The sequence below is a fragment of the Anabrus simplex genome, chromosome 2 (genome assembly GCF_040414725.1).
Source record: "Anabrus simplex isolate iqAnaSimp1 chromosome 2, ASM4041472v1, whole genome shotgun sequence".
NCBI lineage: Eukaryota > Metazoa > Arthropoda > Insecta > Orthoptera > Tettigoniidae > Anabrus > Anabrus simplex.
Genome location: NC_090266.1, coordinates 984,929,036 through 984,950,833, shown reverse-complemented (window position 1 = coordinate 984,950,833; position 21,798 = coordinate 984,929,036). Strand labels below are relative to the sequence as shown.

At 38.4% G+C, this 21,798-nt stretch overlaps 1 protein-coding gene across 1 annotated transcript in view; it reads right to left on the bottom strand.

Annotated features, from left to right (window-relative positions):
• The window catches only part of Pez (protein tyrosine phosphatase non-receptor pez), a 923,645-nt gene that overhangs the window by 20,805 nt on the left and 881,042 nt on the right, over window positions 1-21,798 (bottom strand). Inside the window, exon 20 of the mRNA XM_068226358.1 lies at window positions 10,107-10,270. Coding sequence (XP_068082459.1) covers window positions 10,107-10,270 — 164 coding nt within the window. The remainder of the gene's footprint in view (window positions 1-10,106; window positions 10,271-21,798) is intronic.

The window sequence follows — 21,798 nt, the reverse complement described above, 5'->3', positions numbered from 1 at the left end:
CCTAGTGATTTAAAAATGGTATAAGGGCTGGTATGTGGCTAAAATGGCACATGCAGCTCAACTCCACTGGGGTTGTGCTTGAAAACTGCTGCACCACCTCGGGCAACGACACATTAGTAGTAGTAGTAGTAGTAGTAGTAGTAGTAGTAGTGGTGGTGGTAGTAGTAGTAGTAGTAGTAGTAGTAGTGAGTAAGTTGGTCGTGGGGTTAAGGGTGCACAGCTGTGAGCTTGCATTCAGGAGATAGTGGGTTCGGCAGTAATACGGCGAGGCATTGACTCTACAAGCTGTTGGAATTGTTCTGGAACGCAGCAATTAAAACTGAGAGGACTTTTCCTATTTGTGAAATTCACAACCTGAATTTTAACCCCTTTTATCATCATACCATTGCCCACCGTCCATCTCACAACACTATCGATGTCACCCTGCAGCTGCTCACAAACTTGTAACTTATTTATTATTCTGTACAGAATAACATCATCTGCAAACAGCCTTATCTCTGATTCCACTTCTTTACACATATCATTGATATATATAAGAAAACATAAAGGTCCAATAATAATGTTGTGTCATATTCTTCTAGAAGCCTGGCCAGGCAATGTACATAAAGAGGCAGTCTTGGGAGTTGAGTGGAGTTGTTTAGTGAGAGTTATGAGTGCAAGTCATTAATCGAGTATGTGAATTTGTTGGATTGGTAGCTGATTGCCATGCAAGTGTTGCATTCTTCTTCTTCTTCTTCTTCTTCTTCTTCATAGCAGCCAAGTGTTCAAGATGGTGGTTTATTGATGTGTGTGTAATGTGTATAAAATGTGTAAATAAAACTGTACCCAACTGACAGCATTTTGTGTGTGTGTGTGCATCTTCGTAGTTATAAAAGTATTACAGAAAAGTTTGGAAGCAGTGTTGTTAGTTCTAAAAGTGACGTTGACATTCTTTTTTTTTTTTTTTTTTTTTAATGTCCGAGATTTGGTACAGCTTATTAGTGTTGAAAGTGAAGGTAACAAAGTCAGCCTTCTCTCTTTTTTTTTTTTAAGTGTCTTTAACCGTACAAATGTTTTCACCTGTAATGCTGGTCCAAGTACAGCGATCGTGTTGCTGATTTGCCATACATTCTCCTCCTTTCTTGAACTTTTTATGCCAGGCAAACACACGCATCCTTGACAATGTTTGATCACCGAACTGTACAGTCAATCTCTAGCAAATTTTCACCACCGTAACTCCACGAGCAAAAAATTTTATAATTATGCGTTGCGCAGTGGAGGGGTACACCTGTTGCTCCAACATCATGAGCGTTACTGAAGAAACGGCGGGAAATATCTAACAGCACGCTCTCCCCACTCCTAACAGTCCCGCCTAAGCACAGCAGAAGCGCAGGGCCAGTCCTACCAACTGTTGATGTTCAGGAACAAAAATCCTGTTTATACTTGATTGACCTTCGTGTATAAAGAGGCCTTTTTGTGAGAGTCGGGGTGCAGCAAATCTTATCTAATCATGTTGGCTGTCTGGGTGGGTTTTCTGAAGATTTCATATTTTAGATGGTTGTCGCTTCTCCTAATTTTAAGATCTATCTGTTTCAGATTCAACTGTAAATTTTATACAAGGGTCACAAGTATTTGGCTTATTAAGGAGGGTTGTACTGTCAGCGATATGTTGATCAATAATGGCAAAAATATCATCTACGTATCTCGACCAATGGAATATACCTTGTGAATTGTTGAGCATCTTGGTTTTTTCTAGATTGTCTACATAAATTTCTGTCAAAATTCCAAAAATAGGGGATCCCATAGGGAGTCCTTTCAGCAGATAAATTGTGTTATTAAACATAAAGTGATTATTATTGAGAACGAACTTCAGAATATGTACAAATTTTTCTATTTCAAGTTTGCTTGAAAAGTTATGTTAGTTTAAGTTATCTTTAACTAGGTTAATGGTTTCAGCTATGGGCATGTTAGTGTACATATTCGTAATATCAAAAGAATGAATAGTGTGATTTGGATTTACCGGGCAAGTTGGCCGTGCGTGTAGAGGCGCGTGGCTGTGAGCTTGCATCTGGGAGATAGTAGGTTCGAGTCCCACTATCGGCAGCCCTGAAAATGGTTTTCCGTGGTTTCCCATTTTCACACCAGGCAAATGCTGGGGCTGTACCTTAATTAAGGCCACCGGCCGCTTCCTTCCAACTCCTAGGCCTTTCCTATCCCATCGTCGCCATAAGACCTATCTGTGTCGGTGTGACGTAAAGCCCCTAGCAAAAAAAAAAAAAAAAGTGTGATTTGGATTTAAGTTTCTTTGTGATTATACTGAATTCTACACAACTCATGTTGTGTCATGATCCTTATCATATAAACATCATTTGAAAGTTCATATTTATTGCGTTGTTTTTCAAATTTCAAATGCTGTTGTTGTATGACTACTATGCGAGCTTCATATTCCAAACATCCTTCATGTCCCATGTAGCTTTTTAGACAGACCATTTATCAAATGGCAAACTTGTACTGAATAGGTGGACCTTATACAATTACATTTTTTTAGAATTTTATCTTAGATATTTAAAGTCAACATGTAACTGGAATGTAGTTCATTACTCGTTATACAAGTACATGTTTTGAGGATATATGAGAATTATCTTCTTCAGCTTCTGGTTCAAATCATGTAAGCACATTAGACCTGTTAAAAATTGTACAATCTAACATAAAACTGTCCACAAAGAAACATGATCCTTAACATACTAAATGTCATCAGACAGTTCATATGTATTGTGTTGTTTTTCAAGTTTCAAATGTTGATGTTGTATGACTACTATGCAAAGCTTCATATTCCAAACATCCTTCACTGGTCAAAAATAAGAGTGGGGAAAATGGAAAAATTAAAGGATATAAGAGATAGTAAAATAAAAGTGTGGAAATTAAAAGATGAAGGGTTCAACTTCAAAAGGCCAGTGGTAGAACATCGACAAGAGTGAAAGAGAAATGAGAAGGTGAGGGAAGCAGTGAATAAAGAAGAAAGCATGGGAAGAATGGAATGGAGATAAAAAAGAAGAAAGCACAAGGAAGTACCTTGATAATAAAAGGAAATGTAAGAAACTGGTAAGAGAAGAAAAGTTGGGAAGGATTTGCAGACAAGATGGAAACAGATGGAGCTGGCAGTAAAAGAAAAGAAATTACATGAAATAATAAGAAGGAGTTTATACAAACCTGATGAAAGAGGAAGGTGGAGGGTTGCTAACACATCCAGAAGAAATAAAGAAGATGGAAGGAGTATTTTGTTAAACTGCTGAATGTGAGAAATCGTGCAGAAACTGTAGTAATATGGTGCGATGACTTAACAGTAGGAGACGATGTGACCATGTCAGAGATGGAATTAGCACTCCGTAAAATGAAAATTGTTTGCTAGGGGCTTTACGTCGCACCGACACAGATAGGTCTTATGGCGACGATGGGATAGGAAAGGCCTAGGAGTTGGAAGGAAGCGGCCGTGGCCTTAATTAAGGTACAGCCCCAGCATTTGCCTGGTGTGAAAATGGGAAACCACGGAAAACCATTTTCAGGGCTGCCGATAGTGCGATTCGAACCTACTATCTCCCGGATGCAAGCTCACAGCCGCGCGCCTCTACGCGCAAAATGAAAATGTGGAAGGCACTACGGATGGATGAAATTAGTGTGGAAATGATAAAGGCTGTGGAACTACAATGAGGGTACAAATTGTTAAAAGTGCAGATGGAAACAGAAATGTGTGCCGGAAGACTGGGGAAAGGGAATAATAATACACATTTTTAAGAAGGGGGATGAAAAAGTATATAATAACTACAGAGGAATTACACTCTTAACACAAGTGGCAAAAGTGGCAGGGAATAAGATGGTGACTACTGTGTGTGAGTCTGTGATATCCGTAGTGGATAATGGCGTAAGATGCAGTGAAAAATGTGGCAAATGCAGAAGAGTAGTTAAAAATGGGATTCTGTGTCGTAAGTGTGATGAATGGTACCATTTTCGTTGTGCAAATATTGTAAATAGGACTGATATTGAAGAAAGTGTGTGGCTGTGTCCCGAGTGTAAACAAACTGATAGTGAGGCAGAACAACTAGAAAGAGAGACTTATGAAACTATAATTAAGATTTTAGGAGTGCTACAAGAAAACTTATGCACTCTGAAATATGAAAATGAAAGCTTAAAGGACAGAATAAATAAACTGGAAGATAAAGAAGACATTGGAGAAGAAAGATCGCCGTGGACGGAAGTGACGCGTAGCCATTTTAGGCCTAATGTTAAACATATGGGAGAAACTATTATCCGCACACTTTATCTTGGTGCATTTGTGTACGGGGTTGTGGAGTAAGGAGGGAGCTGTCCCGGTATCGATAGTGCTGCCTGGTGCTGCCAACTGAATGAAAATGAAATCTGAATTGAATCCAGAATATGATTGATCGATATGAAATTTCTAAACCGTTATCATCTTAAGCCAACAACTATGTCACATACACATTATATAACATTATAAAACATTTCTTGATGCGAATCTTGTTCCTAGCATGAATTCTATACTTTGGCTTTGTTGTGTAAACAACAACAGTACTAGTACGTAAAGTGTATGCCAGATGTCGCACAACGATGCTTAAGCGATTCATAGTTTGTGTTTCAAAGGTTGCCAGTACAAATCTCGAAGATCGCCGAGGTCGACCGATTCAGCACCAGGGTGCAAATGCACCAAGATAAAGTGTGCGGATGATACGTACAACTTAAAACCGGGAAAAAACTCTTTGCAGTACCAAAATAGATTTCAGTTATTGCAACAAGTTCCAGAAGAAGACACACAAAGTTTTCCAAATAATTTTAAATCCAGTGGAGGTAACTTACAGAAGAAGAAAACCAACCGAAAGACAAGATCGCCAAAAATTCATCTCTAAGCAGACAGTCAAGGGCGGGGTATGGCAGAGGGCATCAAGGATGAGCTGCAGAATCAAGAAACTGAGGTTTTAGGACTAATAAAACCAGGTGCCAAAACTGAAGACGTCCTTTCAAGTTGTGATCCTGTGTTTGAGAAGGACAATTATGTGGTGATTGTGAGTGGTACAAATGTCATTGCTGCAAATGAAGGTGAGAAACTAATTACAACCTTCAGAGGTAAGATTTCCAAACTATCTGACTCAAAAGTAATTGTAGTTAATGTGCCACCCAGGCATGACCTTTTAGAGGACTCGTGTGTGAACAAAGCTGTACATGATGTAAATATAAAAATCAAGAGATTATGTAAGGGTTTTAGAAATGTCTATGTAGTAGATACTTTAGGTCTTGGCAGGCAAATGTTCACTAGGCATGGGTTACATCTGAATGGTAATGGAAAAGCAACTCTCTGTAGACAAATTGCTACAATTATCAACAGAGATTTGCAAACTAATCTGTACTTAAGAAAACCCATACCACTAAACTGGCACATACAGGGAAACTTGCCAGAAAACCCAGATCCTTAAATCAAGATCTATGTACAAGGATCTGGGTTCCAGGGAAGTTCTCAACTCACGAGTCAAACGTTACCCAATTACAACAGTCAAGTTTTAGGGAGGAAGGGGGTCTGAGATTGCTCTTGGTAAACTGTCAGAGTATAGTAAAAAAACAATTAAAATTCGGCACATTGATGGAATCTTATGAGACTGATGTGGTGATAGGAGTGGAATCGTGGTTGAGAGAAGGGGTGGGTAATACAGAAGTATGTCCAGAAGGGTATACAGTCTATCGTAGAGACCGAGGAGATAAAAAGGGAGGGTTTTTTTTAAATTCTGGTGAAGGAAACTTATTGTTCACATGAATGGTTTACTGATGAAAGGGATGAAATATTAGGGATAAAATTAGTTTGTGATAATATGAAGGAGGTGGGAGTTATAGGAACATATAGGCCTGGAAGAGAGGAAAGAGACATGGAAATATTTGAGAAAATAATAGATTATACTCATAAAAACAATAATAATGATATGGTAATAATTGGGGGAGATCTAAACTTGCCTGAAGTTGAATGGAATGGAGCTGCAAGTGAAGCCCATGAACAGAAACTGGCAAATAAGTTAATTTGGGAGGGATGATTTACACAAGTAGTACAAGAACCAACTCGTCTCAATAACTTGCTAGATGTATTCTTGGTTAAACCATGGGAAATTGTTGATAAAACTGAGGAAATTGAAGGAATATGTGACCATAAGGCTGTAATAATGGATGTAGGACTCGTACCAAAAATGCTTAATAAGAGGGTCACAAAAGACAAGAAATTATACAGAAAAACTAAAGTTGATGAATTTGGGACTTACCTTAAATCACAATTCAGTTGTTGGATAAGTGAAGGGAGTAATGTGGATACACTTTGGCCTAAATTTAAAGGAATCATTTGGGAAGGAGAGAAGAGATTTGTACCTGTTAAAAATGGTAAAATGACCTCAGACCCTGTTTATTATACAAGAGAAATAAGAAAATTAAAAAGAAAATGTAGAATAGTAAACAGGAAAATCAAAGAAGGTAGGGAGAATAGAGAAACTAGAAAACAGCTAATGAGGGAAGTGAATAGAGTGAAAAAGGAAGCAAAAGAGAATTATATGAATGGCATACTTCAAGAGGGTAATGACCACAAAGGGAAATGGGAAAAGCTGTATTCATATATTAGGAATCAAAAAGGAAAAGGAATCCAAATTCCTACAATGGTGGGAGAAAGGGGTGAACACTATTTAACAGATACTGAGAAAGCAAATCGATTTAGTAAGGAATTCAGAGATTCAGTAGAAGATTGTCAGGAGTTGGAAACCGTAACAGAAGGTAGAGAGGGAGAGACGTATAGGGAAACAAGAAGCTTCTCATTCACAATTGAATATATTTTCAGAGAAATCCAACTGCTTCAGCAAGGAAAAGCAGCAGGAAGTGATCAAATTACTGGGGAGGTATTAAAGACAATGGGGTGGTACATAGTGCCTTATTTAAAATTTCTCTTTGACTATGTCATAAATAATAATGTAATACCTTTTTTTTTTTTTTTTTGCTAGTTGCTTTACGTCGCACCGACACAGATAGGTAGATAGGTCTTATGGGGACGATGGGACAGGAAAAGGGCTAGGAGTGGGAAGGAAGCGGCTGTGGCCTTAATTAAGGTACAGTCCCAGCATTTGCCTGGTGTGAAAATGGGAAACCACGGAAAACCATTTTCAGGGCTGCCGACAGTGGGGTTCGAACCTACTATCTCCCGAATTCTGGATACTGGCCGCACTTAAACGAATGCAGCTATCGAGCTCGGTAGTGTAATACCAAAGGAATGGAAGGAATCTATAATAATAATACCAATTTATAAAGGAAAGGGTGATAAAAGGAAACCAGAGAACTACAGACCAATCAGCCTGACCAGTATAGTTTGTAAAATACTGGAGAGTTTAATAGCAAAGTACATCAGAGGGATATGTGATGATAAAAATTGGTGCATGAGGAGCCAGTATGGATTTAGAAAGAAATTTTCTTGTAAGGCACAACTGGTGGGATTTCAGCAGGACATATCAGATCAGTTGGATTCAGGAGGCCAGTTAGATTGCATAGCCATAGATCTTTCCAAAGCCTTTGATAGAGTGGAACATGAAATGTTATTAAAGAAATTGGAGGGAATAGGATTGGACGTAAGGGTTATACGTTGGATAAGAACATTTCTAAATTCAAGGGTTCAGAAAATCGAAGTAGGAAATAATATATCACAGGAAGAGAAAGTTTGGTAGGGAATTGCACAGGGTAGTATAATCGGTCCGTTACTTTTCTTAATATACGCAAATGATTTAGGGAACAATATAACATCAAAAATAAGATTGTATGCAGATGACATAATTGTTTATAGGAAAATAAATAACATTGAGGATTGTTCAGAATTACAAAGGGACCTTGAGAGTATCCAACAATGGGTTGAAGATAATAATATGAAGGTTAATGGAGGCAAATCAACTGTTACAACATTTACAAACAGGAGCTTTAAAACTGAATTTGAATATACTTTGGATGAGGTAGTTATCCCAAAAGATGGTAAGTGCAAATACTTAGGTGTGAGATTTGAAAGTAATCTGCACTGGAAGGGTCATGTGGATGACATTGTTGGGAAAGCATACAGATCGTTACATGTCATAATGAGGCTACTTAAAGGATGCAACAAAGAATTAAAAGAAAAAAGTTACTTAAGTATGGTTCGTCCATTATTGGAATATGCAAACAGTGTTTGGGATCCTCACCAAGAATACCTAATAAAAGAACTAGATTATGTGCAGAGGAAAGCAGCAAGATTTGTAACAGGGGATTTCAGGAGAAAGAGTAGTGTATCAGAAATGTTAAAGGAACTTGGGTGGGAAACTTTAAGTAAGAGAAGGGAGAAAACTAGACTTATAGGATTATACAGAGCCTATACAGGAGAAGAAGCATGGGGAGATATCCGTGGGAGGCTTTAGTTGGAAAATAATTATATTGGCAGAACTGACCACAAGTACAAAATTAGAAGGAATTTTAGCCAAAGCGATTAGGGTAAATTTTCATTCATTGGGAAGGGCGCGAAGGAGTGGAACAGTTTACCAGGGATAGTGTTTGATCCTTTTCCAAAACCTGTACAGATATTCAAGAAGAGAATAAACAGCAACAGAGAAAATAAATGAAATGTTAGAGGGCATTCGACCAGTGCATTATATTGTAAATAAAAAATGTGTGTGATTAAATTAATTCCATCCCCTGGTCTATGGAGTTTGGACAGCCCAAGTAGGGGACTGCCTGTAGGGGTGAAGTACAGTGGGGACTTCGAGGGCCCTGGGACCGCTACAGTAGCTGTGAAGGCCCTTCAGGAACTCTGAAAAGTGGTGGCAAAAGGGGTCCTTTAACACTCATTGACAAAATACAAACTTGACTTAACAATATTAACCCCTCAGTGACATGGAATACTTGAGTGCTGCTTTACCCAGTGGACGGAGGTGGTTCAGGTGTGAACACTACGAAAATGCAGTGATTTCTTTAAAAAATCACTGTTGCAACAGTTTAGCTCAGATTATTTTCAAGCGTTTACAGAACAGACTCGAAAGAATGTAGCTTACACTCACTGACTTTACCTTATCGTCTACTGATATAGAAGAGACCTTCTATATATTATACAGAATGAAAGTGATGTTCTTGTATTTTCATGGGTTGATTCACAATGCAGTAAAAACTACGTTAATCGCTGCCTCGGAAACTTTGAGCAGAAGAACTGGAAACAATAGTTCAAAGAGACATTTAGCATAAATCCTGGGTTAATGGGACGATTAGCTCACGATAAAAAGGTGAGTATTTGGGTGATTTTCAACATCTATTATTTGGTCTTGCGCACCAGTGACTCTCATTCCTTATGTTATGTGTCCGCTTCCACTTTGCTCAGTTCAGTCTGGTGTAGTGATGACAATGTCTGATTTATTCACACTTAATTACTTCACTTCCATTCAAACTGCACCACACCATGCTTCTGCACCATGCAATATCACATTACAAAGTGACAGTGAGCCAAGTAATTACGAGTCATAAGAGGTTTCAAGGCATGGAATGAATTATAGGAATTCTCACCAGATCATTTCAACATGCATACCAGTGGAAAGATGGTGATTTATACTATTGATCTACATAAGAAACTGATGTGTAGTGATATACGCATCTGCTAGAATAAAGCAGAAATTTAAGTCTGTATACTCTCAACCAGAAAGAGATTAGATTACTTCAAACTCTATAGACAGAAAAAAAAAAAAAAAAAAAAAAAAAACACAAATTTGGGGTGATTCATATGTAGAAGGTAGGCAGACATCTTCAGCTTCAAAGATCTTGACAGCTTTAACACTTTACAAGCTAGAACAAAATGAAGGTAGGCCTACAAGAGTATACACCACACATGGAAGTTGGCAGCATGTGAAGAAAATGAGGTCTATATGATGTACTGAGGTTGGCGTCAAGGGGTTAAAGCTTTCTGACAAACCGAATATGAATTCCCACATTCAAATTCAAGATCAAAACTAGTTTTGGAGCTCTTAATTAAAAAGAAGCAACCCCAAAATAAAATGGTCCCTGCATATCTATGAGTACAATTACAATAAGAGCCTTATTACCTGATTATGGTCAAGTGTAAACAAGAGTAAATCACTCAGAATAACAACCCCAGTTCGACCAACACCGGCGCTGCAGTGTACGAGCACAGGTGGGTTACGGTTATGTCCAGCAGGAATTTCACTTACTATATGCTGCCTCACAGAGTTCACTTCCTCCACAAAACCTAGAACAAAAGAAACATTTCAAGAGATTGAAAGATAGCTTTAATCAATATCAATAACAAAGGGAGAGCAAAACAGTAGTACTTTCACGTCTATCTAATTCATTAAAAATTTTAAGACAATGTCACCGAATCCTTACGGATACAGTGAAGCCTTGTAAAACTTATGAAGAGTCTCAAATGTAAAATGAACTGTGGCATGCAATTCTATGGTAAAGCTAAAAATAAATTACAGAGTTAAATAAAATATCCTCCTCTGCGAACCATGTGACCTTGCCGCGGTGGGGAGGCTTGCGTGTCCCAATGATGCAGATAGCCGAGCCACAGGTGCAACCATATCGGATGGGAATCTGTTGAGAGACCAGACTAACGAATGGTTCATCGAAAGAGGGGTAGCAGCCTTTCGGTGGTTGCAAGGGCGGCAGTCTAGATGATTGACTGATACGGCCTTGTAATAATACTCAACATGGCTTAGCTGTGTTGATACTGCTACACGGCTGAAAGCAACGGGAAACTACAGCCGTAACTAACTCCCGAGGACATGCAGCTCTTTCTGTATGAATGATGTACTGATGATGGCTTCCTCCCGGGTAAAATATTCCGGAGGTAAACTAGTCCCCCATTCGGATCTCCGGGTGGGGACTACACGAGAGGGGGCGATCATCAGGAAGATGGATACTGACATTCTGCGAGTCGGAGCGTGGAATGTTAGAAGTTTGAATCGTTGTGGTAGGTTAAAAAATCTGAAAAGGGAGATGGATAGGCTAAAGTTAGATGTAGTTGGTATAAGTGAAGTACGTTGGCAGGAAGAACAAGATTTTTGGTCAGGCGACTACCGAATTATCAACACAAAATCAAACAGGGGAAATGCAGGAGTTGGTTTAATAATGAATAAGAAAATAGGGCAGCGGGTAAGCTACTACGACCAACATAGTGAAAGAATTATTGACGTCAAGATAGACACCAAACCAATGCCCACCACAATAGTGCAGGTCTATATGCCTACTAGTTCAGCGGATGATGAAGAAATCGAAAGAATATATGAGGAGACAGAAGATTTAATACAATATGTAAAAGGTAACGAGAATCTAATTGTGATGGGAGACTGGAATGCAGTGGTAGGCCAAGGACGAGAAGGTAGTACAGTAGGAGAATTTGGATTGGGACAAAGGAACGAAAGAGGAAGTCGGCTGGTTGAATTCTGCACTCATCATAATTTAGTGCTTGCTAATACTTGGTTCAAACACCACAAACGACGGCTGTATACGTGGACGAGACCTGGAGACACTGGAAGGTATCAAATAGACTGCATTATGATTAGGCAGAGATTCAGAAACCAGGTGCTGGATTACAAAACTTTCCCAGGAGCAGACGTCGACTCTGACCACAACTTGTTGGTCATGAAATGCCATCTGAAGTTGAAGAAATTGAAGAAAGGAAAGAATGCAAAAAGATGGGATTTAGACAAGTTGAAAGAAAAGAGTGTGAGGGATTGCTTCAAGGAACATGTTGCACAAGGACTAAATGAAAAGGCTGAAGGAAACACTATAGAGGAAGAGTGGAGAGTCATGAAAAATGAAGCCAGTAGGGCTGCTGAAGAAATGTTAGAAAGGAAGAAAAGATCAACTAAGAATCAATGGATAACTCAGGAGATACTAGACCTGATTGATGAACGACGAAAATACAAGAATGCTAGAAATGAAGAGGGCAGAAAAGAATACAGGCGATTAAAGAATCAAGTGGATAGAAAGTGCATGGTAGCTAAGGAAGAATGGCTGAAAGAGAAGTGCAGGGATGTTGAAGGCTGTATGGTACTGGGAAAGGTAGATGCTGCATACAGGAAAATCAAGGAAACCTTTGGAGAAAGGAAATCTAGGTGTATGAATATTAAGAGCTCAGATGGAAAGCCACTTCTAGGGAAAGAAGACAAAGCAGAAAGATGGCAGGAGCATATCCAACAGTTGTATCAAGGTAAAGATGTAGATAATTTGGTTCTGGAACATGAAGAGGCTGTTAATGCTGATGAAATGGGAGACCCAATTTTGAGGTCAGAGTTTGACAGAGCTGTGAGTGACCTAAATAGGAACAAGGCACCTGGAATTGATGACATTCCCTCTGAATTACTGACTGCCTTAGGAGAAACCAGCATGGCAAGGTTATTTCATTTAGTGTGTAAGATGTATGTGACAGGAGAAGTCCCATCCAATTTTTGGAAGAATGTTGTTATACCTATTCCCAAGAAAGCCGGTGCTGACAGGTGTGAAAACTACCGCACCATTAGTTTAGTATCTCATGCCTGCAAAATTTTAACACGTATTATTTACAGAAGAATGGAAAAACAAGCTGAAGCTGAGTTGGGAGAAGATCAATTTGGCTTCAGAAGAAGTGTAGGAACACGTGAAGCAATCCTGACTTTACGTCTGATCTTAGAGGATCGAATCAAGAAGGACAAGCCCACGTACATGGCATTCGTAGATATAGAAAAGGCATTTGATAATGTTGATTGGAACAAGCTATTTAAGATTCTGAAGATGATTGGGATCAGATACCGAGAACGAAGAATTATCTACAATCTGTATAAAAATCAGTCTGCAGTGATAAGAATCGAGGGCTTTGAAAAAGAAGCAGTAATCCAGAAAGGAGTGAGGCAAGGCTGCAATTTGTCCCCTCTCCTTTTCAATGTTTACATAGAACAGGCAGTAAAGGAAATCAAAGAGAAATTTGGAAAGGGAATCATAGTCCAAGGAGAGGAAATCAAAACCTTGAGATTTGCCGATGATATTGTTATTTTATCTGAGACTGCAGAAGATCTCGAGAAGTTGCTGAATGGTATGGATGAAGTCTTGGGTAAGGAGTACAAGATGAAAATAAATAAGTCCAAAACAAAAGTAATGGAGTGCAGTCGAACGAAGGCAGGTGATGTAGGAAACATTAGATTAGGAAATGAAGTCTTAAAGGAAGTAGACGAATATTGTTACTTAGGTAGTAAAATAACTAACGATGGCAGAAGTAAGAAGGACATAAAATGTAGACTAGCACAAGCAAGGAAGAGCTTTCTTAAGAAAAGAAATTTGCTCACTTCAAACATTGATATCGGAATTAGAAAGATGTTTTTGAAGACTTTTGTGTGGAGCGTGGCATTGTATGGAAGTGAAACATGGATGATAACTAGCTCAGAAAGAAAGAGAATAGAAGCTTTTGAAATGTGGTGTTACAGAAGAATGCTGAAGGTGAGATGGATAGATCGAATCACGAATGAAGAGATACTGAATCGAATTGGCGAGAGGAGATTGATTTGGCTAAATTTGACGAGAAGAAGAGATAGAATGATAGGACACATCTTAAGACACCCAGGACTTGTTCAGTTGGTTTTTGAAGGAAGTGTAGGTGGTAAGAACGGTAGGGATAGACGAAGGTATGAATATGACAAGCAGATTAGAGCAGATGTAGGATGCAATAGTTACATAGAAATGAAAAGGTTAGCACAGGATAGGGTGGCGTGGAGGGCTGCATCAAACCAGTCTATGGACTGATGACTCAAACACAACACAAATAAAATATTTAGCAATCATGGAAACATTTTACCCATTTTATTTACTACCTCAGAAAATGTGTGAAAGTCTGATTATATACCTCTTTAGAGAAAAATAGCATTTTATATAAGCATCAAAATGTGCTGCTGTCGACCCTTTTACTAAACAGGAAAATATTTCTTCTGAACCTTCCATTTGATCTAAGAACAGCTTTTGATACAGTAGACCATTTAATCCTATTAAATGAATGTATGTATGTATGTATGTATGTATGTATGTATGTATGTATGTATGTATGTATGTATGTATGTACAGTATGTCTGTCTGTCTGTCTGTCTGTCTGTCAAACAATTGTCCCGTTTCTGAATGGGACTGGCTATGAAGTGAGATGAATCTTTGTGACAAGTTTTATGACTGAATGCCCTTCATGGCGTCAACCTCATCAGAGGAGTTCAATCAATCAATCAATCAATCAATCAATCAATCAATCAATCAATCAATCAATCAATCAATCAATCAATCAATACTGATCTGCACTTAGGGAAGTCGCCCAGGTGGCAGATTCCCTATCTGTTGTTTTCCTAGACTTTTCTTAAATGATTTCAATGGAAATTTAATGAACATCTCCCTTGAAAAGTTATTCCAATCCCTAACTTTCCTTCCTACAAATGAATATTTGCCCCAATTTGTCCACTTGAATTCAAACTTTATCTTCATATTTTGATCTCTCTTACTTTTAAAGACACCACTCAAACTTATTCATCTACTAATGTCGTTCCACACCATCTCTCTGCTTGCAGCTCGGAATATACCACTTATAATACCAATATAAATGGTAAGTTTTTGGACATTAGTCGAGCAGCTTGTCTTCTTTCTCACAAGTCTTCCCAGCCCAAACTTTGCAAGAATTTTGTAATGCTACTCTTTTGTCAGAAATCACCCAGAACAAATTGGGCTGCTTATCTTTGTATTTTTTCCAGTTCTTGAATTAAGTAATCCTGGTGAGGGTCCCATACACGAAAACCATACTCTAGTTGGGGTCTTACCAGAGACTTATATCCCCTCTACAGGGTTCATAACCATGTGCCAAGATCTGTACCCTTTATTTACAATCCCATTTATGTGTTTACCCCAATGAAGATCTTCCCTTATATTATCATTGAGGTAATTACAATGGTCCCCATAAGGAACTTTCACCCCATCAACACAGTAATTAAAATTGAGAGAACTTTTCCTATTTGTGAAAGTCAAAACCTGACTCTTAACCCCGTTTATCATAATACCATTGCCTGCTGTCCATCTCACAACATTATTGAGGTAATTTTCCAGTTGCTCACAATCTTATAAATTATTTATTAGTCTATAGAGAATAAGATCATTTGCAAAAAGCCTTATCTCTGATTCTACTTCTTTACTCATATCATTTATATATGTAAGTAAACGTAAAGGTTCAATAATACTGCCGTGAGGAATTCTCCTCTTAATTATTACAGGGTCAGATAAAGCTTTGCCTACTCTAATTATCTGAGTTCTATTTTCTAGAAATATAGCAACCCATTCAGTCACTCTTTTGTCTAGTCCAATTGCACTCATTTTTGTCAGTAGTCTCCGACGATCCACCCTATCAAATTCTTTACACAGGTCAATTGCGATACAGTCAATTTGACCTCCTGAATTCAAGATATCTGCTGTATCTTGCTGGAATCCTACAAGTTGAGCTTCAGTGGAATAACCTTTCCTAAAACCAAACTGCCTTCTATTGAACCAGTTATTAATTTCACAGACATGTCTTATATAATCAGAAAGAATGCCTTTCCAAAGCTTACACACAATGCATGTCAAACTTACTGGCCTGTAATTTTCAGCTTTATGTCCATCACCCTTTCCTTTCTACACAGGGGCTACTTTAGCAACTCTCCATTCTGTTGGTATAGCTCCTTCACGCAGACAATAATCAACTAAGTACTTCAGATATGGTACTATATCTCAACCCATTGTCTATAGTATATCCCCAGAAATTTTATCAATTCCAGCTGCTTTTCTAGTTGTCAACTTTGGTACCTTATTGTAAATGTCACTGGTATTGTATGTAAATACAGTAGAAGTCTGCTATAACGAGTACGGCATATAACGAGAAATCCGTTTTAGCGACGACTTTTTTCTGTCCCTTCAAAATTCCTATATTAAACTGTGTATTGTCCTTCGGTTAATGCGATCGATTACCTTCAGCATCATTTCCTCGCTATGTGCGCTAGCGATTTCTCTCGTCGACATTCGAAGGCGATGTCGGAGTCGATTAGTAATATCTGTCGACAGCTGTTCCGTAAAGAAAATTCGAAATGAAAGAGAACATTTTTTCGTAATAAATGCGTAAATAATGTGTCCGATAACGGTTGTTAACTCGTTAAAAATTAAGGCTGATTAAACGGCCGCTTAATTTTGAGGCTAAATACTGCAATTAAATAAGAATGGGATACACCTCGAGATATCGCAGAGTGCTTAATTGATTTCAAAGGTTAATTTTTATTTTGTCGCATCTGGTTAAATTACGGAAAGACTATTATGAAAATTCATAGCGAGAAAGGTATAATTTCTTTACTGGCGCTTGAAGTGTGTTTTCATCATACGTCAAGTTGGGATACGTGACGCTGTTTGAATAAGAAAACTGAAACGTTTGCAACAAAATGCGATCGATCATCTTCGGTACGGTATAGTTTTCTCACTTTGTGCATTTGCGAGTTCTCTCGTTGACATTCAAAGGCGATGTTGGAGTTAATTAGTAATACCCATAGACTGCTGTTCTCTGAAGAAAATTCGAAATGAAAGAGGATAACACGTTTTCGTAATAAATGCGTAAATAACGTGGCCGATAGCAGTTGTTAACTCGTTCAAAATAAAGACTGAAGTAAACGATATCTTCATTTTAATGTTATATACGGAAATTAAGTAAGAATGTGATGCACCTCAAGATATGGCAGAGTACATCACTGATTTCAGAGGATATTTTATATCTTCTCGCGTCTGGTTACGGCTATTTACATGTGTAATTTTTCGCGAGGAGTTTATTTCTCTACATGCGTTTCAAATATGTTTTCATGATAGGCTACATATACAGTTAGGTTAGGTGACGCTGTTTGAAGAAGAAAGCTGAGGTGTTTGCTACAGAAATCTCTTGAGTGATAGGCTACCGTATTTCTCCGAATCCAATACTTTTTTCCTCAGAATCTCGTGCGAAAACTCAAGGGTTGTCTTGCATTCGCGGCCTAACTGTAAGTTAATGGATACCACTCACTGGCAACTACCGCGGTAACCACCCTGCTTCTTTTCACACGCGCACAGAACTCGTTGACAATAAACGACCGCCTCTTTACTACACATCGCTTGCCGCGACAATGATTGTACAGTGCCTGTGTATTTCTCAAATCTGCAGAATGGCATCAAAACATTCTTAGAAAAGCCATAGCTACTCAGTGGCGGAGTCATAACGCGTCTATTGTACTTGACGCTTAGTAAAATTAAGGTTTATAGACAGCAGGAATATTTTCGTGACGGATAGTCGTATTGTAAAGATACGTGGAAAAGGTATTGCCGGCAATTTACAACGGGTTCTAGTCGATATCATGATGCCAATTTTAAGTTAATGTTAAACACTCGGAAATGTAGAATAATTGTGCAGCCGCAAGAAAATACGGCATAGGCCTAACTAAAGCCAATATTTGGCGTTAGCATGAAGACAAAGAGCTAAAAAAAATGCGTACTGTACAAAAATTGCATTCGTTGGTCTGCAACAAGGACGCTTTAAAGAAGTCGAAGATGAAATTGTGAGGTATGAGCACAAAAAACGCAAGGGCGGAATGGCCAAACCGTGGCGCAATAAACTCGTTCGTTGACTATCAACGTTCGCGATTAGGCCTATACATCGCTAGCCGCTGAATTTGGCCGAACCCGACAAGCGAGACGTGCGTTTAGCGGTAGCCGGTTATATCTGACGCTGCGTAAAAGTAACAGTTTTATAGACAGCAAGAATAATTTTCTGATGGATCGTTGTATTGTAGAGACGCATGGAATAGGTAATTCCGGAAAATTTTCAACGAGTTCTCTTCGGTATTATGATGCCAATGTTAAGTTAATGGTCCTTAAACCCGCGGAAATAAAGAATAATTGTGCAGCCAAAAAAAAAAAAAAAAAAAAAAAAGAAAACCGGCGTAACGAAAGTCAAAGTTTGGCGTCTAAAAATGCGTAGGCCTACTGTACAAGAAGGCATTCATATGATTTTACGAACTTCTTTTTGAGCCTGATTTAAATTTTTTGAAGGAAAAAGTGGGATTCGTCTTGGATTCGAAGAAATACGGTACGGGTACTATATTTTTTTCAGAATGTAATTAAACATACACTTTCACGTCGTATCGGATTACGAAAAATAACAAACAAGTAAGCCGTAGTGTGGATATCATCTGCGGAAACGCAAGTGTTGAACAAACTGATTGCCATTTCATACCGATTTTAAAGTGCACGAAGGGTTTTCCGACTTTTATACAAAAATCGGATATAACGACAATCCGTTATAGCGAGTACATATCCGCTGTTATGAATTCTCGCTATAACGGACTTATACTGTATTAATACTTCTTTAGTATTAGTCACCTCCTCTACCTGGACATTATCCTTGTAACCAACAATCTTTACATACTGCTGACTGAATACTTCTGCCTTTTGAAGATCCTTACATGCACACTCCCCTTGTTCATTAATGATACCTGTACATTCCCTTCCATTTTTCACTAAAATTTGAATGACTGCCAATTATTATGATAGCCATCATGTTATCCTTTGCTGACTTCTTTGCTAGATTCAGTTTCCTACTAAGTTCCTTCAATTTCTCCTTACTTTCACAGCCATTTCTAAATCTATTTCTTTGTAATCTGCACCTCCTTCTTAGTCACTTTATTTCTCTACTATAATAAGGTGGGTCCTTACCACCTTTAATGGTACAAACCTGTTTTTACATTCCTCAACAATTCCTTTAAACCCATCCCGGAGTCAGTTTACATTTTTATTTACTGTTTTCCACCGATCATAGTTACTTTCTTAAAACTCCCTCATGCCTGCTTTATTAGCCATATGGTACTGCCTAATAGTCCTACTTTTAAGACCTTCCTCCATATCACATTCATTTTTAACTACGACAAAAACTGTTCCATGATCACTAATACCATCCATTATTTCGGATTCTCTATAGAGCTCACCTGGTTTTACCAGCACTACGTCCAGGATATTCTACCCTCTAATTGGTTCCATCACTCTGTGAATCAGCTGTCCTTCCCATATTAACATATTTGCCGTTTGTTGGTCATGCTTCCTGTCATTCGCAATACCTTCCCAGTTGACGTTCGGTAAATTCAGATCTAACGTGTAAAATTCAGATCTCCCGCTACAATCACATTCCTTTCCATGTCGTTTCCCACATAGCTGATTATCTTATCAAATAATTCTGTATCAGCGTCAGCGCTACCCTTTCCCGGTCTGTATACTGCAAAGACATCAAGTTGCCTATTATCTTCTGAAATGAGCCTTACACCTAGAATTTCATGTTTGTCATCTTTAACTATTTCGTAGTTTACAAATTCTTCTTTCACCAGAATGAATACCCCCCCCCGCCCCCCCTCTTACCATTTCTATTGTATCTCTATAATACACACTCCAGTTCTGTGAGAAAATTTCTGCATCCATTATATCACTTCTCAGCCATGATTCAACTCCTATTACAATATCTGGTAAGTATATAACTATTAAATGACTTAAATCTATTTGTTTCTTTATAATTCTTCTACAGTTCAATACTAAAATTTTTATGTCGTTCCTACTTGACTTCCAGATCCCTATACCCTTATCACCGCTCCCTAGACCACCCTGTTTCCCTGAATGTACCTCCATATAACTCTTCCAAACAAATTTCCTAACTTATATGTACCACTGCGGTTTAAGTGAAGGCCATCTGAGCGCAGATCCCTAACTCCTACCCATCCATTAGGATGTAGAAATCTCACTCCCAGTTTTCCACGTATCCACTCTATAGTCTCATTTAAATCCCTAATCACCCTCCAGTCATTATCCTTCCTACACAGTATTCCACTGATAACAATCTCCGCTTTCTTAAAGTTCACCTGTGCTGCATTTACCAGATCCCACACATCCCCAACCATGTTGGTACTTATACTAGACTGCCTTACGTTGTTGTACCAACGTGAAACACAACCACCTTCTCCTTCCCCTCCTCCTTCTCTTCTACTTTCTTCAACATCTGCCTCAACCTAATTTCTCGATAACAGCCTACCCTGATTCCCTTTTCTCCACACACTCTCCCCACATGTCTAACTATGGAATCCCCCATGACCAGAGACTCAACCCTACCCACCTCATTTGATTGCCTCCCCTCTTTCTCAGCCCTATCTTTACTGACAGCTGCAGAAGCTACTTTTCCCTCCCATGACCATGTTCCACCTGACTTTTCCTATCCTTTACTCTACATTTCCCTTTCCTACCTTTTCCCTTCCTCCTACTTCTACACTTCTCAGCAACAGTTCGCTGTTCCTCACCTTCCCTCTGTTCTACCTGCAGTGACTTGTACTGCCTGTCCTGAGTTCTGATCCTGAATTGAGCCATTAGCCTGCAATCTCCTTCCCCTTAGAACATTAGACCATCTGTCTTCTACAATTCTCCCCTATCCTTCCCATCCCTCTTTTACACCTACTGTATCCTGTATATTGTTTGAGGGAGGCCTACCTTCCTTCCTGTCTTCTGAGAGAATCCTAATTATCTACCTCAAACTCTCCAACTCCTCCCTCATACTCCTTAATGCCTGTCCACACCCACAGTTCTTACACTTGCACTCCTTAGCCAGTCTTTACTTCTCAATTTGTTCTGAATCTCTCTATTCCAGTATTCTCCCATTCCTATTTAGTCAAGGATCTTTTAAACTTTTATATGCCAGTAATAATTATTTAAATGTTTCATCTTGTGTTGGTATAGTGAATTCAAGATTTCCTTTTCAACTCTCCCTTTTTTAATCTCAACCCGTATTTTACTACCTTTCTAGCTATATCTACATGTATACTTATATCCTCACTTAGTATTCTAACTCCACTATTAGCTGAACATTCTGGTAGATCCATGATTATTTTGCAGAATTTATTACTAATTAGATCTAGTTCTTTTTGTATCAACTTCAATACCCCATATTTCTGCCCCATACAATGCTCTTGATATCACAAGGGCATTTAAAATACTTTTATGTAGTTTATATTCAGTATTTGGCATCTTTCCAAACACATCATGCTACACAGAGTGGCCATCCCATTCAGTTTAGCTCGTCCTATTTGTTGATTCCACATTCCATTTGATGTAATTATAATTCCTAAGTGCTCTATTTTAATGACCATTTCATATTCTATGCCTTCTAACTACCACCTTTCATTTTTCTTTGATTTATTTCTTTTTATATACCTTTACATTTGTTTTTTAATGTCAATTTTCAAATTCCATTTTCTGCAGTTTTCTTGATACTGTTTTGTATACTGACTGATGTCAGATTGTTCAGACATGGGCTTGTCCTGTTCTCCTTCCCTTCATTATCCAAAACATCATCAATAAAGGTTATGAACAATATTGATGATAATTTACATCCCTGCTTAAGTCCAATATTTAAATGTATCTTTCCTATCTTTAAGTCTTCCTTTACTTTAATCGTGCATATATGAGTAACTTCCATGTACAGATCTTCTATAGCTTTCATCATTTTACTATGGTCATATGATGAGAAGACATGTAGATGCGGGTTAAGAGGTATGAGGGGTAAGCATGGTTGCTGTGGAGGCGCCTATCTCAAATCTCAAGGTCTGACAATAAAAATCTGTTCCGTCCATGGCGACTCTTGTGAACTGAGGTGCTGTCGTGAACTTTTGAAGTGGTAGTTCAATTATGAACTAGTTTTTTCCCCTG